Source organism: Lactuca sativa, chromosome 6 (assembly GCF_002870075.4).
Source record: "Lactuca sativa cultivar Salinas chromosome 6, Lsat_Salinas_v11, whole genome shotgun sequence".
NCBI lineage: Eukaryota > Viridiplantae > Streptophyta > Magnoliopsida > Asterales > Asteraceae > Lactuca > Lactuca sativa.
Genome location: NC_056628.2, coordinates 47716920 through 47744109, shown reverse-complemented (window position 1 = coordinate 47744109; position 27190 = coordinate 47716920). Strand labels below are relative to the sequence as shown.

The 27190-nt window shown below is 40.5% G+C and overlaps 1 protein-coding gene across 1 annotated transcript; it reads left to right on the top strand.

Moving 5' to 3' along the window:
- Window positions 1-293: 293 nt before the first annotated feature.
- LOC128126785 (T-complex protein 1 subunit epsilon-like) lies at window positions 294-26996 on the top strand. The gene is made up of 10 exons (XM_052764900.1): window positions 294-433; window positions 22929-22999; window positions 23464-23642; window positions 23737-23752; window positions 23797-23845; window positions 24077-24206; window positions 25408-25680; window positions 26346-26468; window positions 26672-26754; window positions 26825-26996. The coding sequence occupies exons 1-10, from the start codon at window positions 294-296 to the stop codon at window positions 26994-26996; spliced, it is 1236 nt and encodes a 411-aa protein (XP_052620860.1).
- The last annotated feature ends 194 nt before the right edge of the window (window positions 26997-27190 follow it).

Below are 27190 nucleotides of genomic sequence, written 5' to 3'. Positions count from 1 at the left end.
GGTGTGTGCGGGTTTGCATTGAATGCTTGCGCCATTGGTAATTCATGTCTCCTAATTTTGATTGGATTGGCTTAATTAATGCTTAACCGTCCACTCTCATTAATTAACAAATAATTCTAACGTGTTAGAAACTTCTATTCTTTTATCTTCCTTCTTCTTTTACATCATGGTTGTCGTGGCTTGTGACATGTCGACTATGTTTTCTGAGGTGGGTATCTTTATGCTATACTGCTACATACACTACAAGAAATAAGACTATTACCAGCGACAAGCGTCGTCGATAAAAGTCCGACATGTCGCCACTAAAGGGTCATCATTGTTGGCTCGTCGTTGATGCTCTATTTGTCGCTGCTGATGCTCCATTCGTCGCTGCCAAAGTTGCATCGCCGCTAATGCTCTCCGTCGCCACTAAAGGCGTCGCTGCTATTAATATGTATTTCTATTCATACAAATACACATATACATACATAATACACATACAAAATTCATATATACATACAAAAATACATACACATACATAATACACATATACATATGAAAATACATACACATACATAATACACATACATATACATAAAAATACATATATACATAGGATTGTACATACAAAAACACATATACATACATAAAAATACATTCAAAATACACATATACATACAAATACACATCCATATCTACAAACACAAAATACACATATAAATACACATCAATGCTAGAAATTTAGTAAGGATAAGTGAAAAGGAAAAGGAAAAGGAAAAGGAGAAAAATGGAGCAAAGATGGGTGAAATTGCGAAGTTCTTTATGAAATTCCGATGAGGTCGGCAACAATGGTGAGCAAGAAAGGAGAGCACAGAAAAATGGAGCAGAGAGGGGTTTTATTGTCGACAGCCTTTAGCGGCGACATGTACTCATTGGCGGCGACACATGGGAGGGAAAACAACACAGGGTTTTCTACGTCGTTGGATCATCTCTTAAATCAATGGATGGGATTGAAATGACATGGATCACCAAAACAATACTTTAGCGGCAACGCACAATCTGTAGCGGCGACACACTGGAGGGAAAACAACGCGGGATTTTTTTATGTCATCCTAGTCGTAGGATCATCTCTTAAATCGACGGATGAGATTAAAATGACGCGGATCGCCAAAATAAGCCTTTAGCAGCGACACCTTTAGTAGCAACAGGGACTTTTAGCGGCGACAAATAACCCGTTTGGTTTTGTCGCCGTTAAAAGTCGCCGTCGCCGCTGAAGGCGTCGCTGCTATTGCCGGTTATTCTTGTAGTGATATACGAGTATCATTTGTCTATGTTGATGGTGTTGAACTTCCATCCCCATCTTCGTACATTCTTGATGCTCCAGTTGGCAAGGTACGGTTGTATCTTAAGCACTTGGTGTGTGGTTTAAGATTACCTTCTTCCTCTTTATTTCTGGTAGTGCTAAGTTTTTAGTGTAGTTTAAGATTACCTCCTTCCTCTTTATTTCTGGAAGTGTTATGTTTTTATAAGGTTCACCCAGTGCAACTTTTTCCAAATGTTGTATCGAAGGTTCTGACTTTTGAAGATTTTTGTGTGTCTCGCCATATTCCTATGAATGTTGTGTTATTGTGTTACTTCTATCATTTGATGAGATACATCGACTATTACTCCTTCAATAATCATCATTTCCACTTTATCCTGATTTATCTAGTACAAATGGAGGGAGAAAGAGAAAGTTTTGTTGGGTAGACATTCATAGTTTTTGCCTTCCTTCGCACCTGGTCACGTGCCTCTTGTAGAAGATTAAGTGTAGCACCTAATTCTTGGTACGTATCCTTTTGTTAAATACTTTGCATTTTGGCCTTGGACTCAGCAAGTTGAAGGTCCAACCCGCCGAGTAGAAGCGAGAAGGGATATGAGACTTAACCGATGGACTCGGCGACTAGACCCTGTTTGGACAAAAACCCTAATCTGAGGGTTTGCACCCTATTTAAACACTTTAACTCGGCCTCCTTCATCCCATTTGCTCCCAGAAGACCCCCATAGCAAACCCTAGCCGTTATTGAAGTAATCTAAGGAATTTAGAGTGTCTTTGGTGCTTTTGTGATCCAAGGAGGGAAGGAAAAGCTTGAAGGAACAAGAGGAGGTTAAAGGGATCCGAGTTTGTGCACCATTTTCAGCTCATTGAAGGTAAAAAGTCTGTACCTTTCTCTTCCATTTGCTAGATCCCATTTTGTGAAGTTTTAGGGTTTTTCTAAGCCATTTTGGTCACCAACCATGATTGCAAGCATGGTTTGGAGTTGATGTTTCGAATCTAGGTCCTTAGAGGGGTTACAAGGCAGAAAGGAGTGGCTCTTGCACTCAAAGAAGGCCCCATGCTTTTAGAGGGCTTGTTTAAGGACCTTTTAAGCTCAGAGTCCCATGAAAGCACGTAAAGGTTGTAACTTTACGTGCTAGATCGATTGTAGAAGCATAGATCTATCTTTTGATCAAAGGTTGTATGTCAGAAATTGAAGATTCAGTAAGTGGATGTGACCAACTCGACGAGTCCGTTCATGGACTCGGCGAGTCCAAGGTTCTGTCCTATATCAGTTGAGGGTCATAAGGACCCAGTTGAGTGTGGAAAGGTTTTAAGGGGGTCCCAGGGAGTGACCCAATGTTCTGGACTAGGCCATTGTTCTGAAAATTCATGGGACTCGGCGAGTGCATGAACAGACTCGGCGAGTCCAAGGCAATCTTCTTAAGGATGAAGATGAACTCGACGAGTTGTTCATACAACTCGGTGAGTCAAGGACAGGACCTATGTAGCAGTTGAAGATGAACTCGACGAGTTGTTCATACAACTCGGTGAGTCGGATGAGGATTCAGTCGATGATCATTTAGAAGGAAAACTCGTCGAGTCATCGCCTAACTCGACGAGTAGAGACGGGTATGCGGACAAATGGAAGGATAGGGACTCGGCGAGTTGGCAAGCCAACTCGGCGAGTCAGGTCAACTGAAAGTTGACTTTGAATTTGACTTGGTCAGGGTTAAAATGGTCATTTTAACCTAGGATTAGTGAGCAGTGTATGACTAAGTGTTTTGTGGGAATTATAGCCGGAGGATTTCCAGAGACACAGCGGCAGCAATCAGAGGATTCCCGCGCAGATCAGCAGCTATGACGTGAGTTACCTTCCAGTAGCGGTGGGTCTACGGCCACAATGCCGGCCCACCAGTAGGAGTCGTATGTTAGATGATTGTCTTTGTGATATCATCTAGGTTTGCTACTACCTGATATGTTATATGCTGGCATGATATGTTATGTGTGATAGTAGTAGAGTTCGGTTGTTACGACCGAAGGGTAGGTCAGACACCCCAGATATGTTTGACAGTATGTGATGCTATGTTTATATGCTGGCATGATATGTTATATGTGATAGTGGTAGTAGGAGGGGAATAGTCCCCAAGTTCGGTTGTTAGGACCGAAGGGTAGTTCGGACACCCCAGATATGTCTGATAATATGTTTATGTTATGATATATGTGATAGTAGCAGTAAGAGATGGAATAGTCCTCGAGGGTCGGTTGTTAGGACCGACAGGCTGGTCAGCACCCGAGAATGGCTTGACACGGGTAGGACGGCACCCCAGAATGGCTGCATGGGTAGGACGGCACCCCAGAATGGCCACATGGGTAGGTCGGCACCCCAGAATGGCCGTACCGGGTAGGTCGGGCACCCCATAATTTCCTGGCAGTATGTATGCTATGTGATTGTATGGTACGTGGTACGATGGGGGAACTCACTAAGCTTCGTGCTTATAGTTTACAGTTTTGGTTTTAGGTACCTCTTTAGCGAAGGGGAAGGAGATGGCGTGGTAGCGGCACATCATACACACACTCTTTGTTTTCCGCACTAAGAGTTGTTCTGGGATTTGTACTTTGACATTATTACATTTTATGATTCGGTTTTCAGATACGAGACATGTTTTCATTAAATGATATGACCGGATGATATTTTGCTATAAATGTTTTGCAAATCACTTAATCAAAAATGAAATTTTTGGACGTGAAAATTTGGTCGTTACAAGTTGGTATCAGAGCCCTAGTTTGAGGGATTCGGACACACCTTCGGGGGCGTCTGGACTCAAACCGAGGGATTAAAAGATTTTTACAAGGAAAATGACTTTCTAAAAGCTAAAATAAAAGAGTTTTGGAGAAGGAAAAAGTGTGTGATGTGCCCAACCGGCCGAGCTCAAGTAAGTATTCCCCACAACACCCATACCAGTTATCTTATGTTTATCAGTTTTCAGAAGACCATCATGCTAGAATAGGACTAAGGATCTAGGAATGATGCCTTCTGTGCCTGCTTTATGTGCTTCAGCTTATGAGAATTGCATGCTAGTATTAAGTAGACAGTAGTAGGATAGCCTGTTTAGGTTATGTCTGGTAGTATGAGCTTAGCATTATATGCTAGTTCAGCTTCTCATTATGAGGACAGATTTGCTTGAGTAGTTTTCTTGTGTCTGAATGCCGCTTGCTTTGTGCTTTGTGGGACTCTAAGTGATGGGAGTTAGTCATTAGGTGCATATGTGACATCCCCATTTTCACAGCCAGAAAAGACCGATTTTGTTTATGCTTTATAAAAATCAGAGTATCTCTTTTAATAAAAATGTCGCGTTATCAAAGCATTTCTAAAGAAATATATTTTTATTCACTTTTAAAACATTTGGGATGTCATCATCCATACGGAAAAATAAGCATAAATAAAACTTACATTCATTTAAACTAGTGATCTACATCTCTTTTAAATTTCTCAATGTAATGTGACTTCATATCAACACCTGTGATATAAATAAACTGAGTGGGTCAGGTTGGGAGACCTGGTGAGTACATAGGGTTTTCAACCCACAATAATATAATTATTATGTTTAAAAAATCAAACAATCAACCCAATTACCCATCCCTATTATCTTCTTTATTCTTAAAGATCTACCCTAAGAATCAACTATTTATCATTCATTCATTCCTAAGTATCATCCTACGGAAACAACATGAAGTCCATTGTTGTCAATGACACATTGGTCAAGCGCAGCTGCTAATATTATCACTTAGGCGCAGTTGCTAGAATTGGGACATTTTCTATGAGGCGCTACTGCAAGTATTGACCTTTAAACGCTACTGTCATGGTCATAAGGCTCCCTATTAGGCGCAACTGCCGATACTGTCCTTAGAGCGCAGCTGCTAGGACGTTTACTTTAGATCTAAATCATCTACGGGTTGTGGTGCAACTGCCAGTGCTCATCTATAGGGTACTAGGTCCACTGCTGCCAATGTATACCTATAGGGCACTAGGTCCGTACTACTAATGTTCATCTATTTCCGCTTTTATCCCTCATCATTCATCTACCCATGTTTTACCCAACATATTTTGTAGATATAAAATACTTTATACAGTTTACATCATTTAAAACATGTATAAAAATCTTTCACCAGCATAGACAGCAAGTATTTAGAAAATATGCACACATAGCACATAATTTATATTAAAATACTTCATATCTATGTGTAAGATGAAAGGGACTATGCACTCACCTGGGAAGGTGGTGACTCGGCACTCGGACAACACTTCGTTACTCTTAAAATAATTATCCCTTGACGAAACCTAGTATCATTACCACTAGAGTTTAGTCTAACGTTTGATGAGACTAATTTAATTGTCTAGATTTTATTATTATTATATAAGCATTAAACAATACTTATATATCCCATAATAATAGCCCAAATACTCCTTATAAGGTCCTAATAACATTACCATATTGAAACATAAGCTATACTAAAGATAGGATAGGTACAGCTCACTTACAGCGGGTTTTTTGCAAAACCGGGCTTCGCTGGAGCAGCGTTCCTGAGCCGAAATGCTCTTTTCTTGGAGCCATCGGGCGCTCCGGGGCTTCCGCCTCGTGCTAGGGAGTTACCCTAGGCTTTGGGGGGTTAGGGAGGATTAAAGATCAAGAGTTTAGAGAGAGAAAGAAGTGGGGAAAGGTGTGGGAAATGGAGGAACCTGGAACCTCTATTTATAGGATGAATTCCTCCTGGACTCGCCGAGTAGGAGGACCGACTCGCCGAGTTGGGGCATGTGGCAACCTTCTGGTGGTGCCACGTGTCCAATTCTGGTGGTGCCATGTCACACCCTATCGCGTATCAGCCTTCAAACTTAGAAAAATCATAACTCTCGCATATGAGCTCCGTTTTTTATGTTCTTTTTTTCAACACGTAGGTAAAATCAAGATCTACAACTTTCATTTAGACTCCGTTGGCTAATTCTCGACCGATATCAAATTTAACAGTAAGAGGCGTTTAGACTGTTAAATGACCGCGAAGAATTCGTAATTTCTTCATACGGAATCTGTTTTCGTCTATCTTTTTACCGTTGAGTTCCTATTAATGAGATATTCATATCTCATTTAGGTCGTGTAAGCCAAAAACCACTCGAACTAAAATTCGAGTTTCGGGTCGTGCACTGCTAAGCCAAATCTTAGAAAATTCATAACTTCCTCATACGAAGTCAGATTTGGGCGTTCTTTTTTTGTATGTTCTCGATTTAACATATACTACAACTTTCTTCTAGATTGCTAAGGCTAAAATTCGCTCCATCATAAATTTACTCTTTACGCTTCCCGGTGTCGTGCCGGTTTTGCCGTAAAACTTCGACGGGCCATAACTTCTTCGTTGTAACTCGGATTTCGGCATTCTTTATATGTACGGAAACCTTGAGACATATTCTAAAACTTGGTTAAGACTATTTGTTATAAATAATCTTTTGCCTAAAAGTCATTTTCGACATTTATTGTCTCTAAATTGACTAGCCCGGATCTACGGGCGTTACAATTATCTCCCCCTTAGGATGATTACGTCCCGGAATCATCAACGAAACAGGGCTCACATGATGACTCCATACGTTATCTCTTTATCCTAGGTAATAGTCTTAACTTTCTATGTTTCTTCGAATGCGTATCTAACTCCTAGTCTTCTTGACTGCAAGCGGTGCTTGATCTTGCACACGTTCTCTATGTCTTGTTATACTTTCAATCATGACCTTCATGTAACAAATTTGCTCTTTATCAGATACTCCTTCTTATTGTTAACAAACTTAAGATAAGATTCTTCTATTACTACCATGGATCGATGTGCCATATTCTAATGACCTATCATCGCATATTGCAAAGCTTGGACTCAGGTCGCTTAGAGTCAAATTCCAGAACAGACTATACCTTCCTTCATGTTCTAAATCACATATTAAAAAGGTAGCATTTCTAGCTACAAGCAACTATCGCGATACCTCTACCGATTGCTTTGATTATCTTTTATTTCAATCTTTCGGCTTAAGTCAGATGCTACATCAAACTTGGTTCTCTGAACCACGTAACATACTTATCGTAGTCGAAATCACTTTGATATGACCACTAGGGTTGGAATAACAATCATCCTCTTAGTCATTACCGAAACGATGGTAACGACATATTTCAATAAAACGGTATTAATTACTAGCTTCTTGGTAACCTTGTGACTTTCCCTAATCCAAGAATGAGTCCTGTGCTTCCGGTAGTATAGGCCTCTACTACCACTCACACCTACTCATACTCGTCCCAAGTATTGTCTCGCAGTCCCCAAGTTCTAAAATCACAAAACAATTTAACACATACGAGTGTGTCCAAACAATCATAAAAATTTCCCTAAACTCTACTAGGACTTCTTCCATGCGTATCTTCAATCATCAATTCTGCTTCAACTCGGTTGGCGATGGAAATTCCAGATGATAGGAAAAGTTTAGGAATTACACCAATCGTTCTATCCTCCCGCCAATCAAATGTGTACATTCAGATGTACCGTACTTCTCTAGACGTATTGCTATTTTATCCGATGTATTCTAAAGGCAAGATACCTCTCTTATGATATCTTCCGATAGGTATCATTCACTATCGTAAGCCATCTCATTTCCTCTATTTTCTTAGTTTATCATGGTTTGCATCACTTCCTGAACTTCTGCCATTGTGATAGGTTCGGGTGCAGGCGCAACGACCGATGCATGACCCATCACATTCTTAGGCTCATGTTGTCATCTTCCTTTTGTTTTGTACACCCAAGCAGACGTTCGGTGTACCGAGACGAGAATTTAAGAAAGGAAAGATTTTATTTATGATAGACGTATAAATCTCCTTATTACTCTGAAAAGTTATATGCCAGTTCTAATACCGTAATTAAACGTTTAGATACCTGTACACATAAAGTTTCTAGATCTGGTGGGCAATAGACCATAGATTCGAACAAACAACAACATATCAAGCACAAAGCATTTAGCACATAAAATCACTTTTAGACACAATTCCTAAAATAAGATGGTGCTCATATCTCACAGTCATCGCTTAGTTTTCTAAGTTTAAGTCTAGAAATCCTATAAATTCCTAGTTCGCTTAAACTAATGCTCTGATACCAACTGTGACATCCCCATTTTCACGGCCAGAAAAGACCTATTTTGTTTATGCTTTATAAAAACCAGAGTATCTCTTTTAATAAAAATGTTGTGGAATTTGTTCCCAGAAAAACATGATAATCGCGTTATCAAAGCATTTCTACAAAAATATATTTTTATTCACTTTTAAAACATTTGGGATGTCATCGTCAATACGGAAAAATAAGCATAAATAAAACTTACATTCAGTGATGTACATCTCTTTTAAATCTCTCAATGTAATGTGACTTCATATGAACACCTGTGATATAAATAAACTTAGTGGGTCAGGTTGGGAAACCTGGTGAGTACATAGGGTTTTCAACCCACAATAATATAATTATTATGTTTAAACAATCAAACAATCAAACCAATTACCCATCCCCATTATCTTCTTTATTCTTAAGGATCTACCCTAAGAATCAACTATTTCTCATTCATTCATTCCTAAGTATCATCCTAAGGAAACAACATGAAGTCCATTGTTGTCAATGACACATTAGTCAAGCGTAGCTGCAAATATTATCACTTAGGCGCAGCTTCCAGAATTGGGACATTTTCTATGAGGCGCTACTGCAAGTATTGACCTTTAAACGCTACTGTCATGGTCATAAGGCTCCCTATTAGGCGCAACTGTCGATACTGTCCTTAGAGTGCAGCTGCTAGAACGTTTACTGTAGATCTAAATCATCTACGGGTTGTGGCGCAACTGCCAGTGCTCATCTATAGGGTACTAGGTCCACTGCTGCCAATGTATACCTATAGGGCACTAGGTCCGTACTACTAATGTTCATCTATTTCTGCTTTTATCCCTCATCATTCATCTACCCATGTTTTACCCAACATATTTTGTAGATATAAAATACTTTATACAGTTTACATCATTTAAAACATGTATGAAAATCTTTCACCAGCATAGACAACAAGTATTCAGAAAATATGCACACATAGCACATAATTTATATTAAAATACTTCATATCTATGTGTAAGATGAAAGGGACTATGCACTCACCTGGGAAGGTGGTGACTCGGCACTCGGACAACACTTCGTTACTCTTAAAATAATTATCCCTTGACGAAACCTAGTATCATTACCACTAGAGTTTAGTCTAACGTTTGACAAGACTAATTTAATAGTCTAGATTTTATTATTATTATATAAGCGTTAAAAAATACTTATATATCCCATAATAAGAGCCCAAATACTCCTTATAATGTCCTAATAGCATTAATATATTGAAACATAAGCTATACTAAAGATAGGATAGGTACAACTCACTTATAGCGGATTTTTCGCAACACCGGGCTTCGCTGAAGCAGCGTTCCCAAACCGAAAGGCTCTTTTCTCGGAGCCGACGGGCGCTCCGAGGCTTCCACCTCGTGCTAGGGAGTTACCCTAGGCATTGGGGGGGGGGGGGTTAGGGAGGCTTAGAGAGAGAGAGAGAGTTTAGAGAGAGAAAGAAGTGGGGAAAGGTGCGGGAAATGGAGGAACCCGGAACCTCTATTTATAGGTTGAATTCCTGATGGAATTGCCGAGTAGGAGAACCCACTTGCCGAGTTGGGGCATGTGGCAGCCTTCTGGTGGTGGCACGTGTCCAATTCTGGTGGTGCCACATCACCCTCTATCGTGTATCAGCCTTCAAACATAGAAAAATCATAACTCTCGCATACGAGCTCCGTTTTCGACGTTCCTTTTTTCAATGCGTAGGTAAAACCAAGATCTACAACTTTTATCTACACTCCGTCAGCTAATTCTCGACCGATCTCAAATTTAACTGTAGGAGGCGTTTAGACTGTTAAATGACCGCGAAAAATTCGTAATTTCTTCATACGGAATCCGTTTTCGTCTATATTTTACCGTTGAGTTCCTATTAATGAGATATTCAAATCTCATTTAGGTCACGTAAGCACAAAAACCGCTCGAACTAAAATTCGAGTTTCGGGTCGTGCACTACTAAGCCAAATCTTAGAAAATTCATAACTTCCTCATACGAAGTCAGATTTGGGCGTTCTTTTTTTGTATGTTCTCGGCTTAACATATACTACAACTTTAGTTTAGATTGTTAAGGCTAAAAGTCACTCCATCATAAATTTACTATTTACGCTTCCCGGTGTCGTGCCTGTTTTGCCGTAAAACTTCGACAAGCCATAACTTATTCGTTATAACTCGGATTTCGGCGTTCTTTATACGTATGGAAACCTTGAGACATATTCTACAACTTGGTTAAGACTATTCATTATAAATAATCTTTTGCCAAAAAGTTCATTTTCGACACTTATTGTCTCTAAATTAACTAGCCCGGATCTATGGGCGTTACAGAATACGTCACGTCACATGTGATCAGGGTTGAATAATCTCAGAGTGCTGGATTTGGCCCTATTGCACAGCTCTTGTTTGAGTCTAACCGTTGTAGGGAAGAGTCTGTTACTCGAAGGATTATATGAGCCTCATCACATGTGATGGTATTCAGGTAATGGCTAATTGGCATTACAAGGAGGGCTTCAGCAGCAGAGGACTGGTTTGGGTGGAGTTAGAGATTTTACCTAGGGTAAGCCTAGGATGGGAATAACAGAGGATCAGCAGTGGTGAAAGGGATCTGGTGGAGTCAAAGCTGTCCTTGAGGAACGTACAGATAGATGTGGAAGGTAGTATGAGCCCGTACTACTAAAAGCAGATGATCCATACCCGAATTAAGGAGGGATGAGGCAAGAACAGGGAAATTGTAGTAGATGTGGTCCCTTTAGAGGTATCAGTATCACTAATGGGTGCCTGTATGTATTGCAGAATGGTGGTACTACGTCCGAGGCCAGCAGTTGGCAGTTCAGGAGAGGGATCGGGTTCGGGATCAGGTTCTGAGCCAGTAGATGAGAGGCTACGTGAGTTCATCGTGTCAATGATCACCAGAGGCATCCTTGAGTCGACCCTCATCATTTTCGGGTCGATCAAGGAAGGGATAGTTGAGCTGATGGAGGACCGCCTCAGGGCGTTCAGGAGTGACATGGCATCTGACCAGCCAGGATCTTGCACAATGCCCTTTAAGGACTTCAGGGGCAGTGGTGCACCAGATTTCCACGGGGCGAAGGACCCCATTGCTGCCAGACAATGGATTGCAGACATTGAGTCCGCACAGCTGACCAGCTTCTACCCTGAGGGGTCGAAGGTACGATTTGCAACAGGGTGTTTGAGGGACCGGGCTAAGGATTGGTGGGAGTCGGTTGGTGACTCTCTGGGAGCCTCGGCTGTTGAGGCTATGACGTGGTCAGATTTCATGAACCGGTTCCGAGCAGAGTTTGCACCAGCTGTAGAGCTTCAGCATCTGGCCAGGGAGTTTTTGGACATGAGACAGACTAAGGAGACTGTGGCGGAGATCACCGCCAAGTTCCGGGAGAGGGCATTGCTGGTGCCCCAGTATGCAGGAGATGAGGATATTAGGAGGACCCGCTACCACAACATGCTACGGGCCGACATTCGGGAGCATGTTTGTTTTTCAGCATGCCCTACACTGGATTCCATGATTGCTAGGGCAAGGGAGAGGGAGATCGATCTAGAGCATGTACAAAAGAGGAAGGTTGAGGAGGGTCAGACGACTGGGGCTTCGGGGAAGAAGCCCAAGAGATCAGATGGTAGGCCGAAAGGCCAGTCAGGACCGGGCCGCTGTAGGAAATGCGGCAGGCCACATGAGGGGGCGCGTAGACTGGGATCGTCGGGCTGCTACAAGTGCGGCAAGATGGGGAACTTCAGCAGGGATTGTACTGCCCCTGCACCGGTTATTCAGACGTCTGAGTTGTTGTGTTTCCACTACAACTAGAGGGGCCACAAGAAGGCCAACTGCCCCCAATTGATAGTAGCATCAGCGCCAGTGAAGGCGCCAGCTCCAGCTACCCTACGGATCGCTGATGGCCGGCAGGGAAAGGCAAAGGATCCAGTGGTGAGGAGTCGGGCATTCCAGTTGACTACCAAGGAGGCACGCACTGCACCTGATGTGGTGATGGGTATGCTTTCTTATCATTATGCTTTATGATGCACTGCTGTGATTTTGATATGCTATGTATGTGCTCTGTTTAGGATCGTTCCATGTGAACGGTATCCCAGTTTAGGTACTATTTGATTCAAGGGCTGCCCGATCATTTGTCTCTCTTCGGGCATGTTGGACTGCCCTATAGAGGTAGAGATTGCTGATGAACGATCGGCGTGAGCATCAACGGTATTCTGAGACTGTGTGTTGAGATTTTTCGAGGAGCATTATCTGGTGGACCTGGTTCCTGTTCCATTGAGAGGGAACAAGGTGATTATAGAAATGGATTGGTTAAGCCCCAATGGGGCAGTGATAGATTGCGCACAACAGCTTTTTCGGATCAGGACCCCAAGTGAGGGAGAGTTGGTAGTTCAGGGCGAGAGGCCACAACAAGGACCAGCAGTATGTTTAGCAATGAGAGCTAGGCGTTACCTTCAGCAGGGTTGCGCAGGATATGTTGCTTATGTTATGGATACCCGGGAGGCGGGAAAGGCGACAGTGGGCGATGTGCCCCTAGTGCGAGATTTTACGGATGTATTCCCCGAGGAGTTGCCAGGGATACCTCCGGAGAGGCAGGTGGAGTTCAGGATTGACCTAGTCCCTGGTGCGGCTCCGATAGCCAAGGCACCGTATCGGTTGGCTCCTCTTGAGATGCAGGAGTTGTCTATACAGCTGCAGGAGCTGTTAGACAAGGGATTCATTAGACCGAGTAGCTCTCCCTAGGGAGCCCCAATTATGTTTGTGAGAAAGAAGGACGGGTCGCACCGGATATGTATAGATTACCGGGAGATGAACGAGGTAACGGTGAAGAACCGTTACCCACTCTCGAGGATTGATGACCTCTTTGACCAACTACAGGGAGAATCTTGGTTCTCCAAGATTGATCTGCGTTCAGGATATCATCAGATGAGGGTCAGAGAGGAGGATGTGCAGAAGACTGCGTTTCGGACGCGCTATGGCCACTACGAGTTTGTGGTGATGCCCTTCGGGCTCACCAATGCTCCTGCCGCATTCATGGACCTCATGAACCGCGTGTGTAGACTAATGTTAGACCAGTCTGTGATAGTGTTTATTGATGATATCTTGGTTTACTCCAAGACACAGGAGGAGCACGAGGAGCATCTGGGAGAGGTTCTAGAGGATTTGAGGAAGGAGAACTTGTATGCTAAGTTCTCCAAGTGTGAGTTCTGGTTGCACGAATTGCAGTTCCTTGGGCATCTCATCAACCAGAACGGGATCTCGGTGGACCCGGCCAAAGTGGAGGCCGTGATGACATGGGAGGTTCTGAAGTCTCCATCCGAGATTCGGAGTTTCCTAGGATTAGCTGGCTACTATCAGAGATTCATCCAGGATTTCTCCAAGATAGCCTTACCTCTGACCAGGCTAACAAGGAAGACCGTGGTCTTTCGTTGGGGGCCTGAGCAGCAGGCCGCGTTTGAGACACTGAGACAGAGATTATGCGAGGCACCAATCTTAGCCCTGCCAGAGGGCATGGAGGATTTTGTTGTGTACTGTGATGCGTCCATCTCAGGTTTGGGCACCAATCTTAGCCCTGCCAGATCCTTTATCACCCGGGTAAGGCCAATGTGGTGGCTGACGCGCTTAGCCGCAAGGCAACGCCAATCAGGGATATCTGTCTGAGGATGACAGTGGTAACTCTGTTGTTGGAGCAGATTCGGGAGGCCCAACAGGAGGCCATAAAGGAGGAACATCAGAAGAGCGAGTGGATCGTGGGGCAGGTTTCCTCCTTCGACTATGACAGCCAAGGATTACTGACACTACACCGTAGGGTGTGGGTGCCATACCACGGGGGTGTGCACGAGGTTCTGATGGAGGAGGCGCATAAATCTCGGTTTTCCATTCATCCCGGGGCGACGAAGATGTATAGGGATCTTCGTCTGGACTATTGGTGGCCCTGCATAAAGCAGGATGTGACATGGTTTATGGAGCGGTGCTTGACATGCAGGAAGGTCAAGGCTGAGCATTAGAGACCTCACGGAAAGATGCAGCCGTTAGATATTCCACTGTGGAAATGGAAAAACATTACGATAGATTTTTATCACCAAGCTTCCCAGGACCGCAAGAGGAGTGGATTCGATTTGGGTCATCGTCGATCAATTGACCAAGAGCGCCCATTTTATCCCGATTCAGGAGAGCATCTCGGCCAAGAAGCTGGCCGATGTCTATATCCGGGAGGTGGTGGCGCGACACGGTGTGCCAGTTTCTGTAATCTCAGGCAGGGATGTGCGGTTCACTTCTAGGTTTTGGAGGAAGTTTCATGACGAGTTGGGTACTCGTCTGGATTTTAGCACCGCCTTTCACCCGCAGACGGATGGTCAGTGCGAGCGGACCATCCAGACCCTGGAGGATATGTTGCGAGCATGCGTATTAGACTTCGGAGGTAGTTGGGATACCTACCTTACATTGGTAGAGTTCTCCTATAACAATAGTTATCATGCGAGCATTGATCGTCCTCCCTTCGAGATGCCATATGGGAGGAAGTGCAGGACCCCGATATGTTGGGGTGAGGTTGGCCAGAGGGTAATGGGGAGCACTGAGGTAGTGCTCAAGATGAGAAAGAAGATCCAGCAGGTCCGGAGCAGGCTTTAGACTGCTCAGAGTTGGCAGAAAATATATGTTGATAAGCGTCGATCAGATCTGGAGTTCCAGGTCGGGGATATGGTTCTTCTGAAGGTGTCGCCATGGAAAGGCGTTATCCGATTCAGGAAGCGGGGCAAGTTGGGGCCCAGGTACATTGGACCCGTTCAGGTTTATAGCCTGGGTGGGCAAGGTGGCATACAGGCTGGATTTGCCAGCCGAACTCAGTCAGATACACAACACTTTCCATGTTTCTCGGCTGCGAAAGTGCCCGGCAGACGACTCAGTAGTGGTACCTTTTGAGGACATTCAAGTTGATGACAGTCTGAATTACATCGAGTGACCTGTAGCGATCCTTGAACGGAAGTCGAAGGATCTGAGGAAAAAAAGAGTGGAACTCGTGAAGGTGCAATGGCAGCACCGGAAGGGGTCAAAGTGGACTTGGGAGCCGATGGACGAGATGATGGAACATTACCTCGAGCTATTTCAAGATCGAGCAGCAGACTTCGAGAAAGAAGTCTAAAATAAGTCTGGGAGATTTGTAGCACCTGGTTCTTGGTACGTATCCTTTTGTTAAGTACTTTGCATTTTGGCCTTGGACTCGGCGACTTGAAGGTCCAACTCGTCGAGTAGAAGCGAGAAGGGACACGGGACTTAAGCGATGGACTCGGAAAGTCGGGTCCCAGACTCGGCGAGTAGACCCTATTTGGACAAAAACCCTAATCTGAGGGTTTGCACCCTATTTAAACACTTTAACTCGGCCTCCTTCGTCCCATTTACTCCCAGAAGACCCCCATAGCAAACCCTAGCTGTTATTGAAGCAATTTAAGGCATTTGGAGTGACTTTAGTGCTTTTGTGATCTAAGGAGGGAAGGAAAAGCTTGAAGGAACAAGAGGAAGCTAAAGGGATCCGAGTTTGTGCACCATTTTCAGCTCATTGAAGGTAAAAAGTCTGTACCTTGCTCTTCCATTTGCTAGATCCCATGTTGTGAAGTTTTAGGGCTTTTCTAAGCCATTTTGGTCACCAACCATGATTGCAAGCATAGTTTGGAGTTGATGTTTCGGATCTAGGTCCTTAGAGGGGTTACAAGGCAGAAAGGAGTTACTCTTGCACTCAAAGAAGGCCCCATGCTTTGAGAGGGCTTGTTTAAGGACCTTTTAAGCTCAAAGTCCCATGAAAGCATAGGTTGTAACTTTATGTGCTAGATCGATTGTAGAAGCATAGATCTATCTTTTGATCAAAGGTTGTACGTCAAAAATAGAAGATTCAGTAAGTTGATGTGACCAACTCGAAGAGTCCGTTCTTGGACTCGGCGAGTCCAAGGTTCTGTCCCATATAAGTTAAGGGTTATAAGGACCCAGTTGAGTGTGGAAAGGTTTTAAGGGGGTCCCAGGGAGTGACCCAACGTTCTGGACTAAGCCATTGTTCTGAAAAATCATGGGACTCGGCGAGTGCATGAGCAGACTCGACGAGTCCATGGCAATCTTCTTAAGGATGAAGATGAACTCGACGAGTTTTTCATACAACTCGGCGAGTCAAGGAAAGGACCTATGTATCAGGTGAAGATGAACTCGACGAGTTGTTCATACAACTCAGCGAGTCGGATGAGGATTCAGTCGATGATCATTTAGAAGGAAAACTCGTCGAGTCATCGCCTAACTCGACGAGTAGAGACGGGTATGCGGACAAATGGAAGGATAGGGACTCGGCAAGTCAGGTCAATTGGAAGTTGACTTTGACTTTGACTTGGTCAGGGGTAAAATGGTCATTTTACCCTAAGATTAGTGTGCAGTGTATGACTAAGTGTTTTATGGGAATTATAGTTGGAGGATTCCCGGAGATGCAGCGACAGCAGTCAGAGGATTCCCGCGCATATCAGCAACTACGAGGTGAGTTACCTTCCAGTAGCGGTGGGTTTATGGCCACAATGGCGGCCCACCAGTAGGAGTCGTATGTTAGATGATTGTCTTTGTGATATCATCTAGGTTTGCTACTACCTGATATGTTATATGATGACATGATATGTTATATATGATAGTAGTAGAGTTCGGTTGTTAGGACCGAAGGGTAGGTCAGACACCCCAGATATGTTTGACAGTATGTGATGCTATGTTTATATGTTGGCATGATATGTTATATGTGATAGTGGTAGTAGGAGGGGAATAGTACCCAAGTTCGGTTGTTAGGACCGAAGGGTAGTTCGGACACCCCAGATATGTCTGATAATATGTTTATGTTATGATATATGTGATAATAGCAGTAGGGGTGGAATAGTCCCTGAGGGTCGGTTGTTAGGACCAACAGGCAGGTCAGCACCCCAGAATGGCTTGACACGGGTAGGACGGCACCCCAGAATGGCCGCATGGGTAGGACGGCACCCCGGAATGGTCGTACCGGGTAGGTCGGGCACCTCAAAATTGTCTGGCAGTATGTATGCTATGTGATTGTATGGTATGTGGTACGATGGGGGAACTCACTAAGCTTCGTGCTTATAGTTTACAGTTTTGGTTTCAGGTACCTCTTTAGCGAAGGGGAAGGAGTTGGCGCGGTAGCGGCACATCATACACACACTCTTTGTTTTCCGCACTAAGAGTTATTCTGGGATTTTTACTCTAACATTATTACGTTTTATGATTCGATTTTCAGATACAAGACATGTTTTTATTAAATGATATGACCAGATGATATTTTGCTATAAATGTTTTGCAAATCACTTAATCAAAAATGAATTTTTGGACGTGAAAATTTGGTCGTTACATTAAGTATTCCTGTCCAACAAGTTATTTGCATATATACCTTTATTTTTCTGTTTCTGGGTACAAATGTCTTTTTGACAGAGGTTGTAAATGAGTTATGTCATATGAGCCACATTTGTATGGCTCGAAGTGAACTGCTAGCTTTAGTCATTCGTCATGCAGGTTGATGATTAATGATGCCTTTTATTGATTTAGCAAGGCTTTTCTTGCGTCATTTTCATATGTTCTCCTTATATAAATGTTGTCTTCGTACATTTTCTCTGAGTTCATTAAATATCACAGAAGCCGTTATGTTGGAAAGTGTATGTTCGGATAATGAGTTAGACCCAGTGGTGGTGATACCCGGGTTGCATTTGAGATTACCTTAGGTTCGGGTCGGATGCTTTCTCTGTTAGTTAGCTATTGGGAGCTTCTTGTCCTTCTTTGGGGTGCTCCAACCCACCTTCATTCTACTAGTCATGTGGATGTAAGTTCATCTGGTGCTCCACCTTTTACTTGTAAGCACAAACGACCTCTAACACCTCACCAGTTTGAAATTTTTTTACCTGAAGTTTCGGAAGTCCTCGTTGTGTGTCCCCTCCACCCCGGATCATACTTCCCTGTCGTTGTTGGTATATATATATATATATATATATATATATATATATATATATAGTGTTTGATGTTAATATGATTGTAATAAGTTCGTATTCTTGTGTAGATGGCTACACTTCGTGTATCCAATTCCAAGAGGAGCCGAATGAGGCATGTCACTACATGAAAAAAGGGTATTAGCGGCGACAAAAGTCGCCGCTAATAGCTTTACCGGCGACACGTCGCCACTATTGAGTCGCCGCTACTGCCTTGTCGCTATTTATCAAAAAGTCACCGCTAATGCTCACTGTCGCCGCTAATGATGATGTCGGCGCTAATGCTATGTGTCGCCGCTAATGCCCATTGTCTCCGCTATTGCCTTTTTTTTTAAAGCAGCCATTTTCGGTTGTCCAAAAACCAATACATAATAACGTTAAATGCAGAAAAACCGATACGTTAAATGCAGAAAAATGATTACATAACATCCAAGTTTTATAATACCATACATACACCAAAGAAATAACAAAATTCTTATAAATTTATATCATACTACAATCTCTAATAAAAGATAAATCTAATACGACGTGTCATCATCCCCGCCACCGTTGTTCCCTCCTATAAGTTCCACAGTAGACTCCGGATCGTTGTTCCCGCTACCTATTAACTTAAACCAAACTTAAAATTATCAAATTAACAAACCACCTAACTAACATTAACCTTTTAAGTTAAACCAACAATCAAACTAACAAACCAACAAACTAATAATTACCAATTTATCTACAAATACACTTTACATAGGAACTATTATAGTAATTTACTTTAAATAGCATTTTCAATAATAGCGTCCTACTTGTTTGTTTCTTTTTTCCATTATGACATTGTACTTTACACATTGTATACAATACACTCCAAATTGCATTCAAATACAAACATACATACATTATACACAAATATATACTTTTTATACACATAAAACAACCATTAACACACTCAAAATTGCACATAAGAGATCCAGAAACCTATCTATACGCCTAGCATTAAGCTAAAGAAATATCGTTAGCCCTACTACTTTTATTGAAAGGAAGAACTTAGGACTTTAAGACTTAACCTAGCATTCCAATTGAAACTCAAGGAGATGGAACTAAACTGGCAATTTTCCTTTTTCTAGGTGGCTAGAAGGAATGCTACTACAGATATAGCAACTCAATCCCAAGAGAAAAAATTTGTGAGGTAAGGTCTATAGACTGTCAGGCTGAAGGATTGAATGGAAGAGCAATCCTACTTACTTTTGGGATAAATCCTAGACACCTTTGACACCTGATCTCCGGTAGGACTCTTATTTGATAGGTATACACACATACATACATTATACACAAATATATAGTTTTTATACACATAAAACAACCATCAACACACTCCAAATTGCACATAAATACACACATACATACACTATACACAAATATACATACTTTTTATACACATAAAACAACTATGAACACAATCCAAATTGCATACAAATACATACATACATTATACACATATACGTATTTTTTTACACACATATATATGAAATACACACAATTTTCACACACATATATATGAAATACATACACATATAATATATTTCATACACATATATGAAATACACACATATATACAAAATACACACACAAATGCACACATATAAAACAAATTACAAAAAATGCACCAAAACTTTTCCCTCTTTAAACTGGCGTCTTCAGTGCTGCAACAATGGTGGTGGTGGTTGATGCAGGTGACAACAACTGCTGACGATAGTGATGGTGACCAGAGAGGAAAAGAGATTTTTGAAAACAAAAATGCAATTAATCACAAACTCTTATGGAAATCGACATTAAAGTAGAAAGAAAGGAAGAGATGACGAAGGAAACACGAACCCGGGAGAAGGAAATCGACAGTAGCAACAGTGCCGGTGGCTGGAGAGGGGAAGTTTTCAGTGGCCGGTAGTATCTCTTCTACTATATGTTGTTAAATGAGGGAGAATCATTGGAGGAAAGGAGAATCGTCGGAGAAAATGTTGGAACAAAATGAGAGTAGATTGAAGCAGAAAGAGGAAGCAAGTGGGAGTAATGGCTGCATTTCGTGTAGTGTGTCGTTTTATTTATTGTGCTAAAAGTATCATATATATAGTTCTTGGTGTCGAATCAATGTTTTTTGACGAGTTGTTAGCTTCGTGGGACCGGTATTTGTCTGATGAAGATAATTTACTGGTTATGGAGGCTATGAAACTTGCAGGTGAAGAAATGTTGTTCAAGGATGGGGAGATGCATGTTAAATTATATGTTCAGTATCGTGATATTGCTGACAAGGTTGTGATGTTGAAAAATCAAAGATCTCGTTTGGAAACAGATTATGAATCATGTCTTTGAGAAAATGACGTGCTCGGTGCTCAACTTGCGAACAAGTCTTTGTGAATCACAAAATTTGGGTTGGTTATGCTCTTCTTTTGCTGCAAGCAATGGTTTTTCCTTTTCTTGTGCATCTAACCAAATCTCTTGTCATAATATTGTCCTTTGACAATATTTTTATTTATTTTTGTTTTTTTTCTATCGATGTGTCTTTGTTGTAGGGAACTTTATAATCTAAATCTTGTGATTTGTATTTTTGTTTTGACAAAATTATATCTTAGCGACGGGGGTTTCTCATAAAGAAATTTTAACCGTGTTGCCACATATGTGTGTTGTTTTAATGTGGTGGTTGTGGAAGCTACATAATTGCCTAGACTTGTTATATTATAGGAAAACTGTATATTTGAACTAAGCAAGCATCATAGGTTGGGATGATGTCTTTGTTATAATTATAGTCTGCCACACCCCCAAACCGGAACAGCAAAAACGTTCGGGGGCGGAGGACGTCATGTATAGTATCATAACAACGTAAAGTAGTAATCCAAGAACAACCACCATAGTATTAATAATAGTGTTTACATTGTATTCGAATCACATATGATTTACTCCAAAAGTAAATAGCAAAAATTTATACTTAACGCTATAATGCTCTGTCTTCTCCAAAACTTGTGCGAGTATACCTGTCTACTAGTTCCCTGAGAATACAAGTGGTTTTGAAAGTGTATCATCATTTAAGTTTGTGAGTTCATAAGCATTTTTTTTATGAAAGAGTATGTTCTTGTTCGTTGCAAATAGTTAGTGTGAACGTCCAAAAAATCCAATATTTTCTTAGCAAATACAATTTATATATAATCAATATCGAATAGACAGTCGAATGTGTGGATCTGCCCTAAGCCTATAACCAAACAAGGAACAGGAAATGAGACGGAAATCACACATTCCAATGCCTATCGGGCCTTCATTATATATGACTCCAACGTATTCACTGGGTAGTCCCAGAATTACCAAAAATATATCTTTTAAGAAATGTAGTTTTTACTTTACTAGTTACGTAATGTATTGTAGTTGTATTTGAAAGTAGTTCATTTGTATGTATATGTATGGATAATTGTTCCTCCATAAATGTAAGTTTCAATGTTAGAAAATAGTATACTACACTTGTATGAATTTGTAGTTTTGCTATTGATTAAAACTATGTCAAGTTGTTTATGTATTCATACAGTAATCATATTGTTAATACCAAATTGTGAGTTATTATAACCATGCTAATGACCAGGATTGCCTGATACGACGTTCTTCAGGCGTCATAATCGTTATGACATTCATCACCCCAAAACTTCCGTTCCAACTGTAGCTAACAGTTAGGGTGGGGGATTGGTAGTCCCATATATATCTATACACAAACTCACGCTCTCCCTCCAGGAGACTGTGGTTCACTACTAGAAAAAGGCCCTTTAATGACGCGCAAACAATGACACGCAGTGATTTACGATACGCAATAACGTGTGCCCTAAAAATAATGTTGTCTCTTCTAAAATTTGAAGGATAGTGGACACGCTTTTATGCGTGCCCTAAGATTAATGTCTAAAAAAAAACACAGAGGGTACTTATTTAAAAACGAGTGTCATCTTGAAATGTCGCTTTATATTTTTTAACGAAAGGTGCGTTCTCTTCTTTTGCAGGGGGGAAACGAAAATCCCAAAAGTTTGAAAGGCCGCCATTGTTACCCTCTGTCTTATTTCCATCGTTCTTCTTTTTCTCTTTCTTTCTCTCTCTCTCTCTCTCTCTCTATCTCTATCTCTCTCACTCTAATACCCAAAAAAACCTAATAACATCACCAATACTCTTTTTTTCCACAACAAAATCGCAATATGATCCCGTCTTTTGAACAGATCAAACCCACAGGGGTTCTCGACAGAAGAGATACAGCTTCATATGAGCCCTAATTTCTCATCTGAATTCGTTAACTTCTTCAAATGGTTCTCAGACTTTTTTCTCTCTCAACATTTTCTTGTCCTTCATTTCTCGATCCCCTAAAGTGTTGTCGCCAATTTCCTACTCCAGTAACCATCTTTGGCTACTAAAGCTACATATTCTCTCCTATACATGTATCTGTTCTGTCATTGAATAGAGGAGTAAAAGAGCAAGAAAATGTTGGCGACGCAGTTGGTGGCGGTGAGTGGTTTGGTGAAGTTACCTCTGGTAACATTTGTGATAGGAAACACATAGCAACTTGAGGAAGTTGACGTAATTTTAGGGCGATCGATTCCGTTTTAGTCCCTTAAGCTCAACTGTATGTATATCATTCAACTACTCCTCCCTGATAATCTCTGAAAAACTATTGAGTTATTGCGGTCATTTAAATGATCGTTTGGCCACTAACCAGGTAAAGATTCATAATTTGAAATCTCTATTTTTGTTCATTGAGAGTAATATTGGGGTGAAATCAAATCCAGTTCAAAGGAAAGGGCTTTCGGTTTTTTTGACCTTCTAATCTGGAATATGTTTATCTGAGTATGTGAAAGGACCTGTGTTAAGTAGCTGATATGGCCCTCCATGTGTTTGATGAAATTCCCCAACTGGTTTTTTCTGAAGTTTTGGTTAATCGATTTGTTATTTAGGATTTTATTGTAACTTTGATTGGTGAAATTTTAAATATTTTGCAGCCTCTGAAAGAAGAATGATTGACCAAAAAAACACTCAAGCAGATTCTCAAGCTTTCTTCTTCAACATTGACAAGAAACATGGGTACGAAAGTAATCTAATTAAGGATCACGACCGGTTCTGGGGCCTGTGGGAAGCAAGACGAAATCGGTTGTGTGAACCGGATGCAAAATCTTCACCTGTAAGTATATAAATTGAAATACTTTTTAACGATTAGTTTGAAAAGAATGGAAATAAGGATTGAAACATGTTTACTAATATTGAAAATGGTTCAGCTTGGATTGAGTTATGGTTATAATGATCTTTTTAATATCTCTGTGTGTATGAACTTTCAGGCGATACATGTTTTGTCCTTGGGATCTGTTCATCAACAGTTGAAACTTGGTAGATAAAGGAGACATTTTGTATACACCCTCTTCTTTTGTGTTATAGCAATTGTGTAGCTACATGGGAAGGTCTAAAAGACTGTTGAATGGCTGCTGCATTAGATCCCAATTTCATGAAGGTCAACTTAATATCCGCAAAATAAGATTTCTATCTTTTAGTTATTGTTACATATTACTTATTACATAGGAAAAATCATAATCTAATTTTCTTTTTATATCCTATTTCCAGTTGTCGTTTACTTCTAGAAGAGGTAGATGATGCATTATACTACTACAACAAATGCTTGGAGTCTGAGGAAATCATTTGTTTGGATAGGAGAATGACAATTGAAGTTGTGGATGGCCTACACAAGGCACAGGTAACTAACTACCTTTGATGCAGGTTTTCTTATTTGTGACATTTAAACTAAATCCCTAAATTGCCCTTGTGTTTCTGATGTTTGTACATCCTTTAAAAAGATGTTATTAGCACAATAGCTGGAGAGTTGGTAGTAGCTACAGTGTTCAAATATTTGAGAAATTATAAAGCCTACCAAGTGTTTGATGTAAATCCTGAACCAACAGTACCACTTTTGTAATCAATTTCTGTAATGTTCTAATTGGTGAATAAAGACATTACATTAATATGCACATATTTGTTAAAGTAAAATAGCTGATGGTTAATAAAGAATTAATAACTTCATTAAAAGCATTTTGTTATTGACCATAATTTCGATACACAAGGGTATAATGGTCATTTACTCATATTCGTTATCTCAGGGGAAGGAGTTAAGGCTAAAGCAACAATATTTCTTTGTGTCAGCATTAACGAAGGCTGACCAGAGCTAAAATTACCCTAAACCGCCTACACCCTTGTGACGCCATTAAGGAAATTCAACTCAGACATCTTCCAAAGGTACATTTTACAACAGATGCGAGTGGAACAATGGCAATTGAGATCTAAAACTTGATGAGAGTGAAGATGAGAAACAGAAGCAGGATGGTCAGTTGAAGGAGTTTGAGGGGAAGAAGCTTGTTTTGCAACCAAAGAAGGTCTAAAATTTGTATATGTTGTATATCTTGAGGTCAGTAGTCTCTTAATTCCTTATCTTTTTTCATTCTCCTTTTCTTTTTTAGTAAAAAGTTTATCTTTTTTTAGGTCATCCGCCTTTGACTTTTAGAACTTCACCTGTTAGTCTACCTAGACCCAGTTACTTAACAGCAATTGGAATGAGAAGAGTCTATTCACTGGAGTTCAGACCACACTTAATGGATTCAGGGCCTGTTTGTATTTGAGTATTATGTAATGCTTACATTATGTTCTTTGGTACCAAGTACAATGTGTTTTTCTCCAGCTTCTTCAATGAGCAATTTATTATGAAATGCCCAAAATGCCCCTAACTATCTAACATAACAAACTAGTAATATTAAATGCCCAAAATGCCCCTAACTCCTCTGCACTAATAAGATGCTCCTAGAATTTCTCTATATTGTTTAGACCATCAATTCAAATGATTCAAATGAATCATAACTTAGGATTTCTAAATCCTAACATAATTGTTCATATCTAATCACATGTAGATATATGAGCATGATGTGGGATCTTTAGATAAGTCGAAACAGACATCTGATGACGGAAAAGATAATACTTGGTTATGTGTTTTTCAGGCTGCTCAAGATGCTGACTTGGCTGTCACATCAAATATTAGTCCAGAAGGCGTGGAGAAAACTGGTGCTCCTACTGATACCGCATCACCTTTTAGTATGCAGGTGGTTGTAGGTGGAGGTGGAGGTGTTTCACCTTTTATGTCAATGGCAGACAATGCTGCTGCTGTTGCAGCTTCCCTTCGCATGGTATGGCAAGTCTTTATGTGCCATTGCTTCTATATTATATATATATATATATATATATATATATATATATATATATATATTATTGACATGAATAAATACTTGTATGTTTCTTATTTCAACACCTACCCCACATACAAGTTTGCCCAAAGAACCCTGTGATTTTCAATGTTGACAATGTCAGAGTTGCAAAACTTGTAGGGGGAGGTCTACATAACTGCACAACAGTTAGAGGAATGGTCTTAAAGGGTATTACTGTAGGAAGTATAAAGAAAATAGACAAGGCAAAGGTGAGTGCTTCTTCTTGAACTTTCTTGTAAGCATAATGTTTTTGTGTTTGTTTAAACTTTATATATATATATATATATATATATATATATACATATATATATATATACATATATATATATATACATATATATATATATATATATATATAATTGCTAATAATTTATATAATTGCAGTTGAAGCTTGGTGCTGTGAATCCTGATGATCTTGGATATATATGTTGACTCCATTTCTATAGAGGAAATTGGTGGTGCTAGGGTATGTATGATTATGAAACATCATTTCTCGTTTGTTTGGTTTGGTGACTGAGATTGATGTCAAGAGGACAAAAATTACATTTTTTATAAAGGCAAAAATGCCCCTGTTGTTTGTTGTGTAGGTGACTGTTGTAAGAAAAAAACAAGGTGGGAACTCTGTGCCAACGGTTTTGCTATGTGGAAGTACAGATAGCATACTTGATGATCTGGTAAGGGCTGTTGATGATGGTGTAAACACTTACAAGGTAATCTGGACCTTCTTTTTTTCTTTCACCAAAAACAATGAGAGGGTAGTTTGGGAAATGAAAGGAATTTTTTTAGGAAAAACCTAAAGTCAGAGTTAATAATTTTGTTGCTTCTTGTTTTTGCATTTAGTAACAAGATAAAATGCATTAATTTTTGGATAAATTATATTTTTATTCCTTGTATTTTTTACGTGTTATGCAAGGATACTAGAATTGTGCCTGGAGCTGCAGCCACTGAAATTGAATTAGCAAGAAAACTGAAGGAGTTTTCTTTCTCAGAGACAGGGTAGGTAATCTGAATGATTAGTTTTTGTTTTACTAAATTTTTTTTTTGATTGATGATTGATATGATGCAGATTAGATCAATATGTAATTGGAAAATTTACAGAGAGCTTTGAAATGATACCAAAAACATTAGCTGAGAATGTCAAAGTTGGTATAGATTTGGAGGAAGGAGCATGTAAGGATGTCTCCACATTGAAGGAAATCATATCATTATTTCTTGTGTTGTGCTTACAGGGTAGATGATAGCGAATAGCTCTTGAATTAGAAGAGGAAAGAAAGCTCAAGCTGAAAGAGATAAGATGCTGCAAATGCAAGAGTTGCGTTCTTCATTTCAATTGTTAGTACGAAACACATAGTATATTAGATTAATATAAATTTATATATTGTAAGAAATAGAAATGTATGACATTAAATTTTATGCAATGGATTGTATTTTT

What these genes read in the sequence shown, in the direction of transcription:
- LOC128126785 (XM_052764900.1), top strand. Translation starts at nt 294, where the DNA reads ATGTCGCCACTAAAGGGTCATCATTGTTGGCTCGTCGTTGATGCTCTA. An exon ending in ATGGTGTAAACACTTACAAG is followed by an intron (nt 26,469 to 26,671) that starts GTAATCTGGACC and finishes GTGTTATGCAAG; the next exon opens with GATACTAGAATTGTGCCTGG. An exon ending in TTTTCTTTCTCAGAGACAGG is followed by an intron (nt 26,755 to 26,824) that starts GTAGGTAATCTG and finishes GATATGATGCAG; the next exon opens with ATTAGATCAATATGTAATTG.